General features: G+C 36.3%; 1 protein-coding gene across 3 annotated transcripts in view; it reads right to left on the minus strand.

Moving 5' to 3' along the window:
* Positions 1 to 268: 268 nt before the first annotated feature.
* NSRP1 (nuclear speckle splicing regulatory protein 1) overlaps positions 269 to 12,814 on the minus strand; it is a 58,136-nt gene continuing 45,590 nt past the window's right edge. For all 3 annotated transcript variants that reach the window (XM_032848429.1, XM_032848430.1, XM_032848431.1), the window contains 5 exons: positions 11,515 to 11,571; positions 6,385 to 6,513; positions 4,542 to 4,749; positions 3,466 to 3,574; positions 269 to 1,859 (listed from right to left, as the gene is read on the minus strand). In XM_032848429.1, coding sequence (XP_032704320.1) covers positions 797 to 1,859; positions 3,466 to 3,574; positions 4,542 to 4,749; positions 6,385 to 6,513; positions 11,515 to 11,571 — 1,566 coding nt within the window. In that variant the 3' untranslated portion in view covers positions 269 to 796. The remainder of the gene's footprint in view (positions 1,860 to 3,465; positions 3,575 to 4,541; positions 4,750 to 6,384; positions 6,514 to 11,514; positions 11,572 to 12,814) is intronic.

Genomic DNA, 12,814 nt, shown 5'->3' on the forward strand with positions numbered 1-12,814 from the left:
AAAGATATATTTACTTGACAGAGAGACAGCGAGAGAGGGATCACAAACAGGGAGAGTAGAAGGAGAAGCAGGCTTCCCGCTGAGCAGACAGCCGGATGCAGGGCTCGATGCCAGGATCCTGGGACCATGACCTGAGCCGAACGCAGACAGACGCTTAACAACTGAGCCACCCAGGCGCCCCAATTAAAGTGATTTTTTACAATTTTTAAAAAAGAGGAATTGCGGCATAAATGAGTGACATACTGTAAAAATAAACTATGTGCATGAATTAAATGTACAAACACATCACTATTTTTATTTGCATTTAAGCCAAATGCGCTGTGAGATAGTTACTTAGGATATCTGATCCATTTTATCCATTAATACAAATTTCAGAATGTAAAGTATAACAACAGTTTCTACTTTATTGTTCAAATCCACATATTTTTATCCAGAATACAGTATTTATAAAATACCTCCTGCAACAAAACCAACATTATTAGGGGGTTGTTTGAATTATTTTTTAATGGCTATAGTAGAGCCTACTGTCCTCATTAAGTAACTATAGGGATTTAACATTCTTTAAATTGCTTGAATACAAACAAGAATGTGGTACTGATAATTAAATATGTATCAATTCATTCCAACATTCAAGATAAAAGGACTTATTTTTTTTACTTAAACCAAAAATGAATTTTGAAAATATATTTAAAAATGCCGTCCAACCTCTGTTAACACACTCCTTTATGCCTTCACAAAGTATGGTCCAGGAGTTACGATTTTTGTGCTTCCACAGTTCTTTGTATTTGGGCAGTTATCAGTCATCTTCTTTCTCAATATATGTCTTTGCATTAACCCGTGCCATTTGCCTGGCCAGGTACCTGTCTCTAGCCGACATTACAGTTTCTGCATTGCTTCGCTTTGCAAACTTGTTCCCCACCTCAGGTGGTCTCTCTTGTTCTTTGCCCATCTCTTGGCTTCCCTCTGTGAGTCTGTGTTTTGCTCCTAGGGATGTTTCAGAACTGGAGGGTTTCTCTGGGTTTCTTTCTTTGTCCTTTTCCATATTTCTCATTTTACTGGATCCTTCCCGGTCAAGAAACCTATCCTTTGCCCTAGAATTTGGGCTGCTTTCTTTTTTGTCTCGGCTTCTTTCTGAAGGTTGAACACTCACTTCCCGTTGTTCTCTATCTCTGTACTTGTCGCTGTTTTCATATCTTTCTTTCCTTGTTTTCATATGCTCTTCCTTTTCTTTGCTTTTCTCTTCCTTCTCTCCTCCTCTCTCACTGTGTCGGTTGTGATCATTTCGTTGTCTATCTCTGTCTTGTTCTCTTGGGGAGTATTTCTCCCTGTCTTTCTCCCTTTTCCAATCTCTGTCACTTCTTTCTCTTTGGTCTCTTCCCCTCAGTTTATCTTCATATTCATGCCTCTTCCAGTGAGAACCTCTATGACTGGCCTCTCTGTGCCTGTGAGAATCCTTCTTTTCTTTTCGGTAATCATGGTTAGTGTAATAGTTTTCATGATCCCTGGACTGTCTCTCTTGGTGCTGATCTTCCCTTTTCTCATGAACTCTTGACTTGGACCTTTTTGTGTGGCATTTGGTACCATGCTCTCTTTCTTCACTAGAAGACCGTGAGTGCGCTTGATTTCTCTGATGCTTGGAGTCACTCTCGGAGGGCTCTGTGACCTTTTTCCTTCTGCAGTTCACTTTATTATTTTCTTCCATTTCATCATTCTCCCTATTAGCATCAAAGTCACTGTCTGCATCTGGGTTTTCCTCTGCTTGCACAACAGTTTGGACACTGCTTTTCTCATGTGGTATTCTGTTCTCTGAACTTACTTCATCCGAATAACCTCTTGATTTCTCTTCCTTTATCCCAGATCTTAAAACAGATAATATAACACAAAATGCCACATTATCACTATAGTAAGCACATGAAGTGGTCACGTAATTTTTCTCAATACTTAAACCAATATAACTACTAAATGCAAAAAGGTGCTATTTACCCTATAAACATCTACAAACTAGTATTTTCCAACCATTCAGAGTATTTTCAGAAAAAGTTAGAAGTAAATAGAGCAAATAAGCCTTTCTGTATTGGACCACTAGAACCTTCAAGCATAAGTCTGTGTAAGGTCTTCATTTTTGTTCAGCATGATAAAGAATAATTGGGAATAGTAGGATATATTCCGGATCTAAGTGCTATTTTCACAACATGAAGTTCAAGTTGCAGCTTTGACAGATTCTTATTCCTCTCTTTTCAAAAAATCCAAGAATAGTCCTTGAAATAGCTGAAGATATTTCACAGCAAAATGGTAGCAAAATCTAATTCTAAATATCACTACATAATTTCTTATGATTAAAAAGGCATGAGCATCCTAATATAACCCCTGGCACCTATCACAACAAAATAGGAATACGTGAATTCATCTGATTACAATAAAAACCACCAAAAATTATTTACATCACCTACATTTTCCCAACTGGTAAATGTGGCTAATTTATTTACATTAGCCACACATTTATTCTTACTGATTACATAGTAATAGTACTAACAGAAGTGTAATTCTCTGGGAATTGCTGGCAGAACTGTCTTGGCTAAAGGATTATTTAATAGCTAGGAATCCCATTATTAGACTCTGAGAAAAGTACAACTATAAAATGACATTATGGAATTTCATGGCTGGCCTCACAACTATTCCAGAAGAAACTCTTAATAGAAATTCTAATTTTCTACTCAAAAATCTCTCTTCAAATACACTTCCTTAGACTCCTAATTTTCATCAGTTTTGTAATCAAACCCAGAATTTGGCAGGGGGAGGGAAGGTGGAGTATAAATCTAATTCTGGCTCTTCAGCCCTAATTCTACTCTTTCCTTTTCCTAGCAACACAGACTTAGATCCTCTAATCTCAATGTTTCTGTTCCAAAAAACCACTTACTCAGGTACAAGCTTAGGACAAATTCTCCCTTTTAACTTCAGCTTTATACTTATGATAGTCATTTCACCATTCCTACAATACCTTATGATTTTATCAAAAAACCCCTCCAATCCTTATTTTCTATGCCAGTGCTAATGGGCGTATCTACAGAATGGTAATGTTCATATCTGCTCCATCTAATATGGTTGCCACTACCCAAATGTGGCAACTGAGTATTTGTAATGTAGCTACATATTAGCTAGTACATTTCTAGCCCTTGATAAGTGAATCTTCTGTTTTATAGAGGCCAAGTTCTATTTACGAAAATAAACCACTTCCCTTATATACTATTTGAATATACATGTAGGATTACAGCAGAACAGAAATAAGTAATCTGTGGGTTTTTAATTAAGAAAGTGTAAATCCCTAACAATTTCATTAGGTCAGGTTTGGCTGACAACACAATATGCAATACTGCATTCCTTTATCTTTCAGAGGGTTAAAGTGATCCCATAATCACAGATCATGAATGGAATCTTTCTTCTACTATTCTATACGTCGCATCTTACCTGGCTTCACGAAAGCTGCATGTAGGTACTTCCTCTTCACCAACTGCTTGATTTAACAGGTGTCTATAAAATCCACTGAGATCTTTCTGCTTGGTTACATCCAAACGTGCTAAGAGGAGGCAAGCAAAGTGAGAGAAATACATTCAACAAGGCATAACACAGTTCAGTTTTTCAGATACAGAGAATGTAACACACATAGTGTATAAACTACTCTCTAGATCTAGTTAGCAAACTTTAGCCTGCAGGCAAAATGTGGCTTACTGTTTTTATAAATAAATTTTTATTGGAATGTAGACTTGTTCACTTATTGTTCAAGGTTGCTTTTGCATTAGAAAGGCAGAATTGAGTAGCTCCAGCAGAGATCATATGGTACACAAAGCCTAAAATATTTACTTATCTAGTCCTTCACAGAAAATCTGCCAACTGATATTCTATATAAACACATAATACATGCTTAGAATATTATAGATTTCATTTTCTTCTATTTAAAATTGATGAGCATCTGTTAATTAAGCTATTTATAAGTATACAATGCACTTAGGTCTTGAGAAATGACCATGAGCACAAAATACTGAAGTAAAACATTAAGACGTTCTCTGGCTCCTGCACATCTATGTTCTTTCTTGAATTAACGTTACTATTTTTCTAAATGCCTACCCAGTTCCCCGAGTGATGTTACTTTAAGTTTTCTAAACCCAGAAAATATATAACTAGGATTTAAAACTTGGTTTATAGTGCTTCTGACAAATATTGTGGTATTATGACTTGTAATAAAGGTTTTTACATTTGGAATTATTTTCTAAGGCAAGGACTTGTAATGGCTATAGTTTTAAGCAACAAAACAAGAGATGTGAATTCCAGTAGAAGTAACAGTTACTAAAAGTACAGCTAAGTTTTTAATCATCTTTTCTCCATTTTATAATATCACAGACTATCGTATCTACACCTTGAATTCATATAAATGAGGACCACAACATCTAGAATCTAGAAGTTCAGGGACAGAGTAAATGGCGAAACCACAGGGCAGAATTTTGCTGCTTCTGTTTCCTTCTCCCCTCCTCCCTCTTCCAATTCACCTTCGAGTGCAGCAGCCCTTTTTTCTCTTTCTTCCTCTTCAGCTCTCTCTTGAAGTTTTTTCTTATAGGCAGATGTCACAAATGCCTCCTTATCATCAAACTCTCCCTTCTCCATTTCTCGTTCTCTCTGTATTTTCTTTTCCATTCTCTTTTCCTGTTCCTTTTTTCTGATCTCAACTGCTTTTAGTAAGTTGTGAATATATTTGGGCTAGAGGAAAAAATAAGATAATTCAGGGAAGAATCAAAGATAAAAATTAAGAATATTCTGTTTTTATCATGAATTTATTAAGATAACAATGGCTAGTCCAAATAAGTGGGACGCATCCTCTCAAAAAATATAAATTTATTAGCAAGACTGAAACAAAAAATTCTTTTCAATAAAAATTTAAGTGTAAAGACAAATTATTAAAAGTGCTATTTTACTTTTTTAAAAATCTCAAACTAATTTTTCCACTATGTTTTAACCCTTTTTACAGGTATTGTCTCAATACTTCAACAGAAAGTAAATCAGAAAGGTTCTTACTAGTTTTTCATATTAGTTGAAATATGGTTATTTAAAAGAATAGATGGGGGTGCCTGAGTGGCTCAGTCAGCTCAGGTCTTGATCTCGTGATTTTGAGTTCAAGCCCACCAATGGGCTCTACATGGAGCCTATTTAAAAAAAAAGCTGCAATTTTACACCACCACCCTACTCGTACTACTATAAAATGTAAAGATCTTTAACAATCAGTCTGTGCTTGTGAAAGAAATAGAATGTTAGAAAATTTGGACTTATATTAAGACCCCACTCTCAATCATTTTTTTGAAACTAAAAATACGCTATGTGCAGATAATTCAGCTGTCAGCCTGAAAGCAATAAAGAAATGAGAAGATGATAAAACACAAAATATGAACAGGAAGAGGAGTTACTAAACAAAGATTTTCTAAGGAAAAATTTCAAAAATTTATTTGTGGGGCGCCTGCGTGGCTCAGGCGTTAAGCGTCTGCCTTCAGCTCAGATCACGATCCCAGGATCCTGGGATGGAGCCCCGCCATCATGCTGCCTGCTCAAAGGGAAGCCTGCTTCTCCCTCTCCCACTCACCCTGCTTGTGTTCCCTCTCTCACTGTGTCTCTCTCTGTCAAATAAATAAATAAAATATTTAAAAACAAGACAAAACATAAAACTCTGTTTAAAAAAAGTTTATTTGTGAAGGTGATAAAACAAAAAATCAAAACTTAACTGTTTTTATTGTTAGATAATTTACTCGTTCTTATTAGGATACCAAATGTACGGCTTCTTGAGTTCTAAATCAAATCTATGTTATCAGGAACTAGGGGCTCTTCACACTTCAAATACCCTTATAAAAGGTTTTCCTTAGGGGCGCCTGGGTGGCTCAGTGGGTTAAGCCTCTGCCTTCAGCTCAGGTCATGATCCCAGGGTCCTGGGATCGAGCCCCGCATCGGGCTCTCTGCTCCGTGGAGAGCCTGCTTCCTCCTCTCTTTCTCTGCCTGCCTCTCTGCTACTTGTGATCTCTGTCTGTTAAATAAATAAATCTTAAAAAAAAAAAAAAAAGGTTTTCCTTAGATCATTCCTCATGCTAAGGAAGATTAGATATAAAATGCAGGTCAAGGGGTACCTGGGTGGCTCAGTCAGTTAAGTGTCCGACTCTTGATTTTGGCTTGGGTCATGATCTCAGGGTTTAGTGAGATCAAGCCCCACGTCAGGCTCCACAGTCAGTGGGGAGTCTGCTTGAGATTCTCTCCCTCTACCCTCCCCCCACTTGTACATTCACGCTCTTACTGTCTCTAAAACAATTAAATAAATCTTTGAGGTCAAAGAAATTTGTATTTTCAGCTACAAACCTTCCGGTCTTTTCCCAAAAGCAATTTGGGATTATTTTCTTCCTTTTTCTTCTGCATTTCATCATAAATACTGTCATATTCATATACAGTAGAATCTTCTGCAAGGGCCTTCTGGATTTCTAGTTTGGTCTAAAACAAACAAACAAACAAACAAACATGTCTAAAAAAATATGAGCCGGCTGAAACATACCATACAAATTCTTGGTTAACTTTTCTGAGAGAGAATCATGAATCAGATATATATTACAAAATTCAATTATATTTTAGACTAAAAATATAAACATCAGTCTGGAGCCAGGCTGCCTGGGTTTGAATCCTGACTCTATAACTTATAGGCTACTCTGAGTAAGTTTGTGTAAAATCTTTTCTTGCCTCAGTTTTCATCTAAAAAAATTAAGAAAATAATTGTATCCACCTTCTAAGTTGTATTATCTGCTTTATATAGTTCATTCATATATGATTTTTAAAAACAAGCAACAAACACCTCAAACCAAGAGCAGTGAAATTCTGAACTTGGCTTCACAATATTTATTTACCAATGACCTAATACAAATATTATAGCTAAGGATGACATTTAATAGGTTTTCCAGTGAAACAGGGAGTCGGATAATAACCATCATCAGTTCTGTGCACTTGAAGACCAGATAAAAGAACAGAAGGAAAAAAATTGTTGTCTATTAAAATAACCCATTCCTTAAAAGGAATCTGAATCAGCAAAGAAGTTACACTCTCACTCTTCGCAGATGATGTGATACGCTCTGTGGAAAACCCGAAAGACTCCACACCAAAATTGTTAGAACTCATATAGGAATTTGGCAAAGTGGCAGGGTATAAAATGAATGCAAAGAAATAGCTGCATTTTCATACACTTAAAGTAATAGAAAAAGAGAAAAGGAATCGACTCCATTTACAACTGCACCAAAAACTGTAAGATACCTAGGAATAAACCCAGCAAAAGAGGCAAAGGATCTGAAAACTACAGAGCCCTCATGAAAGCTACTGAGGAAGACATAAAGAAATGGAAAAACATTCCATGCTGATGGACTGGAAGAACAAATGTTGTTTAAAAGTCAATGCTACCTAGAGCAACTATACATTCGATGTAATCTCTATCAAAATAACAACCAGCATTTTTCACAGAGCTGGAACACACAATGCTAAAATTTATATGCAACCAGAAAAGACCTTGTATAATAGTCAAAGGAATGATGAAAAAGAAAACCAAAGCTGGTGGCATCACAACTCTGGACTTCAGACTATTACAAGGCTGTAATCATCAAGACAGTATGGTACTGGCACAAAAACAGACACATAGAATGGAACACAATAGAGAACCCAGAAATAGATCCTCAACTCTATGGCCAACTAATCTTCGACAAAGCAGGAAAGAATGTCCAATGGAGAACAGACAGTCTCTTCAACAAATGGTTTTGGGAAAATTGGACAGCCACATGCAGAATAATGAAACTGGACCATTTTCTTACACCACACATAAAAACAGACTCAAAATGAATGAAAGACCTCAATGTGAGACAGGAATCCATCAAAATCCTTGAGGAGAAAACAGGCAGCAACCTCTCTGACTTCAACTACAGCAACTTCTTGCTAGACATGCTGCCAAAGGCAAGGGAAGCAAGGGCAAAATGAACTACTGGGACTCCAGCAAGATAAAAAGCTTCTGCACAGCAAAGGAAACAGTCAACAAAACCAAAAGGCAACCTACAAAATGGGAGAAGGTATTTGCAAATGACATGTGAGATAAAGGGCTAGTATCCAAAATCTATAAAGAACTTACCAAACTCAACACCCAAAGAATAAATAATCCAGTCAAGAAATGGGCAGAAGACATGAAAGGACATTTTCTCCAAAGAAGACATACAAGTGGCCAACACATTAAAAAAATGCTCAACATCACTCAGCATTAGGGAAATACAAATCAAGACCACAATGAGATACCACCTCACACTACTCAGAATGGCTAAAATTAACAAGTCAGGAAATGACAGATGTTGGCGAGGATGCAGAGAAAGGGGAACCCTCCTACACTGCTGGTGGGAATGCAAGCTGGTGCAGCCACTCTGGAAAACAGCATGGAGGTTCCTCAAAAAGTTGAAAATAGAGCTACCCTACAACCTAGCAACTGCACTACTGGGTATTTACCCCAAAGATACAAATGTAGTGATCTGAAGGGGCACGTGCACCCCAAAGTTTATAGCAGCAACGTCCACAATAGCCAAACTATGGAAAGAGTCCAGATAGCCACTGAAATCTTGCCATTTACAACGACATGGATGGAACTAGAGGGAATTATGTTAAGTGAAATAAGTCAGAGAAAAAATTATATGACTTCACTCATATGTGGAACTGAAGGGATACCTGGGTGGCTCAGTCAGTTCAGCACCTGCCTTCGGCTCAGGTCATGATTCCAGGGTACTGGAATGGAGCCCTGAGTTGGGATCTCTGCTCAACTGGGAGTCATCTTCTTCCTCTCCCTCTGCCCCTCCCGCTACGTGTGCTCTCTCTCTCTCACTCTGCTCTCTCTCAACTGATAAAATCTTTAAAAAAAAAAAAAAATACGTGGAGGGGTTCCTGGGCGGCTCAGTGGGTTGAGCCTCTGCCTTCGGTTTGGGTCATGATCTCGGGGTCCTGGGATCGAGCCCCACACCGGGCTCCCTGCTTGGTGGGGAGCCTGCTTCCCTCTCTCTCTGTCTGACTCCCTGCCTATTTGTGATCTCTGTCAAATAAATGGATAAAATCTTTTTTAAAAAATGTGAAATTTAAGAAACTAAACAGAGAAGCATGGGGGAAGGGAGGGAAAAATAACAAAAGAAGAAATCACGGAGGAAGACAAACCATAAGAGACTCTTAGTCCAAACTATGGAAAGAACCTAGATGTCCATCAACAGATGAATGAAGAAAGAGATGTGGTATATATATATAACAGAATACTATGTAGTCATCAAAAGAAATGAAATCTTGCCATTTGCAATGACGTGGATGGAACTAGAGGGTATTATGCTTAGTGAAATAAGTCAATCAGAGAAAGACAATTATCATATGATCTCCCTGATATGAGGAAGCTGAGAGGCAACGTGGGGGGCTGGGGGTTAGGAAAAGAATAAATAAAACAAGATGGGATCTGGAGGGAGACAAACCATAAGAGACTCTTAATGTCACAAAACAAACAGGGTGGCTGGGGGGAGGGGGTAGAGAGAGGGTGGTGGGGTTATGGACATTGGGGAGGGTATGTGCTATGGTGAGTGCTGTGAAGTGTGTAAACCTGGTGATTCACAGACCTGTACACCTGGGGCTAATAATACATTATATGTTTATTAAAAAAATTATAAAAAATAAAAATAAAAAATAAATCAATTTTAGAAATGTGTGCATTAAATCATTTGAGACTGTTGAGTTACACATTATATTCCAGTATGAAACAAAGATATTATCTTAACATTACTAAACTACGTAATTCTGTGCCCATTCTCCAGGCTGGCAATAAACATAATGGCTAAAAGCGTGCACTTTGCAACTGTACTGCTTGGGTTGAACTACGAGACCTCATAAAAGTCACATAAATCCTTTGCCTTCATGTCCTCAACCACAAAATGAAGACTGTAAGAGCATCTATCTTACATAATTATTTTAAGAAATTAATTCTTAAAAAGTAGTTGCCATCTGGGTATTCTGTAAGATTAAGGAATCTTGGGGTGCCTGGGTGGCTCAGTGGGTTAAAGCCTCTGCCTTCAGCTCAGGTCATGATCCCAGGGTCCTGGGATCGAGCCCCACGTCGGGCTCTCTGCTCAGCCAGGAGCCTACTTCTTCTTCTCTCTTTCTCTGCCTGCCTCTGTGCCTACTTGTGATGTCTGTCAAATAAATAAATAAATAATCTTAAAAAAAAAAAAAATTAAGGAATCTTAATCTGACCTCCACCTCAGAAACCAATAATATATGTTAATTAAATGAAATTAAATTTAAAAAAATTAAAAATTAAAATAAAAATTATTTTTGTTATGTAGCATTTCAAATAGAAAAAAATAGCATATACACACACCCATGCAATAAAATGCACACTCAAGAATGTGTCACCCAGCTTAAGAACTAGAATATTACAAGTATCTTCTAAGTTATCTATGTGCTCCTCCATGAATCCCTGTGCCTACTACAGAATTAAATAATATTCAAAATTGAATGCTTATTTTCTCCCCCCTTTTTCCCCATATATGTATATGGCTCTAAATAATGTACTGTATGATGTGCTATTGTTATCAGCTTTATATAAATTATATCAGCTTCATTAAAAAAAAGTAGTTGCCATAAAATCTGGCACATTAGAAAGTGTTTAACAAATTTATCCTTATGCAGGATTCAAGGTAGAGAAGGGAGAAACAGATGTCAAAAATTAAAGAAAACGTGAAGGGGGGAAAAATTAAAATTAAAAAGAAAGGTACCATGACATTGTTTAGTTTCATTATGTTCTGCAGCAGCTAAATCTAAGATACAATGGGCGTAGTAGAAAAATCAGTAGACCTTCAGGCCTAGTTCTGTAATTAGTTGTGTGATCATGAGGGGTAATTTGTCCTTTTGAAGTTTCAGATTTCTTAATCAGGACCATGGGCAGGTTTGTGAGAATTTTAAAAATGTAATGTGTGTATAAAAAAGTGCTTGTAAATATGACCAGAGCACTATACAAATATAAAGTATGAGGCAAATCCATTGAAAATTATCAGATATTCCCTATTCTTAATAGATGAATTTCAAATATAAAATTATGAAACCACTTTGGTGTGAAGAGATTTTTTTTAAGCAAGTAGGCTCTCTAGTAAGAATTATTAAACCATATAATCCACTGTTAAGACTACTGAGTCATCTGAAAAGAGAAATGGGTTTAATCTACAACACAGCAATGAAGAGTTAATTCTTCATTGTGCTTTTTCCTTGAAAATGTATCACAAAAAACTGAAATATATGTAAATCAAGAAACATCTTAAACATTTTCAGAAAAGAAGGGTCAAGATAAAATTATTTCTTTATACAAAACTACTCTGCTCAGTCTTAGGACATAGATGCCAAAACTCATACTGAAATACTTATCTCACCAAATACATTTAATTCACTCAGCCACCTTACCTGTTTCATTGCTTGTTTCTTAGCAGCTTCCCTCTGAAGACTTTCACTCACGGAGGTCTATAAAACATAAAAATGTTGTCACTGTTTAATACAATTTAAAACTTCTTTTCCAGTATTCTGTTGGCAACTAGTTTCTTACTTATACAAAAAAAACAGAAAAGTATTAGGAAAAAAATATTATAATTAAATTAACATTTTCAAGGTCTTTTACCAAAACCTAAGGAAACAAATGAATTTTCTGGTAAATCAAGAGCATAGTCTGTAAGGTGTAAGAGAAAATAGAATGGTACAGGAAACAATAAGGTAACATGGCTTTTTATTCCCAACTTCACCACTAAAGCACTCAGTCTCTATGGATTTCAATTATTTTGTGTGCACATGTGAATGTGAGTGTGTGAGTGTGTATGTATTGACTGGGTGGGAAAGCACTGGTTCCTTCCATCATATTTAATGGTATGATTCCCAGCAACAAAAAGCACGTTTTTTTAATAAAAAAAAAAAAAAAAAAAGAAGAAGCACGTTTTTTTAAAAAAACATTCACTATTAAATATAGTATATCAAGTTCTTAGTATATGCTTAAGGCTTAGGGGCAGCCAGAACTATCTGGGATTATAATCATTCAATAAATACGTACTAAGGCATTGTTCTAGTTCCTCTAGATAGTAGGGAAAATAAGAACAGTTTCTATCCCTGAGAGATAAATGGCCTGAGAGGGAAGACAAGTAACTAAACAGGTAATTATAATATAGATGTGATAAGCTATATAATAAAGGAATTAAAAAAAAAAAGGGCTGTGGGAGCAAAGAATCAAGACGGCCTTCCTAAGAGATATGACATTAGACTTTAATCAAAAAAATTTAAGACAAGGCAAGAGGTGTTTAGGAAGTGGTAACCACAGGGCAGAAGTAAATATTCACAGCTAAGAAAAAAATATATAATTAAGCTACTTAAAAAATGCTTTCTCTTAGAAGTATAGGGTTTTGTAAATATACTAACACTGAAAAGTATACTTTAAAAGGGTGAATTTTATGTTATATGAATTTTATCTTAAATTAAGTCTGCTGATGAATTTATCTTTTATTGAAAAATATAATCCTCAGCCCTAGGACTATAGTTCTCTAGCCTACAGATATTTGCTGCTTTCAGCTGTACAGTACGAACTGGTGCTTCCTTTATTTTCCATGGCAACAAACAGAACAAAATAAATAAACCCAATTCTAGTTCCCTATGACCATGGAGATAAAGTTAATTTACAAAGGCCATACAAGTAATAGAACACATACTTAATCAATTAAAGGAA

Source organism: Lontra canadensis, unplaced genomic scaffold (genome assembly GCF_010015895.1).
Source record: "Lontra canadensis isolate GAN:19392208 unplaced genomic scaffold, GSC_riverotter_1.0 scaffold204, whole genome shotgun sequence".
Lineage (NCBI taxonomy): Eukaryota > Metazoa > Chordata > Mammalia > Carnivora > Mustelidae > Lontra > Lontra canadensis.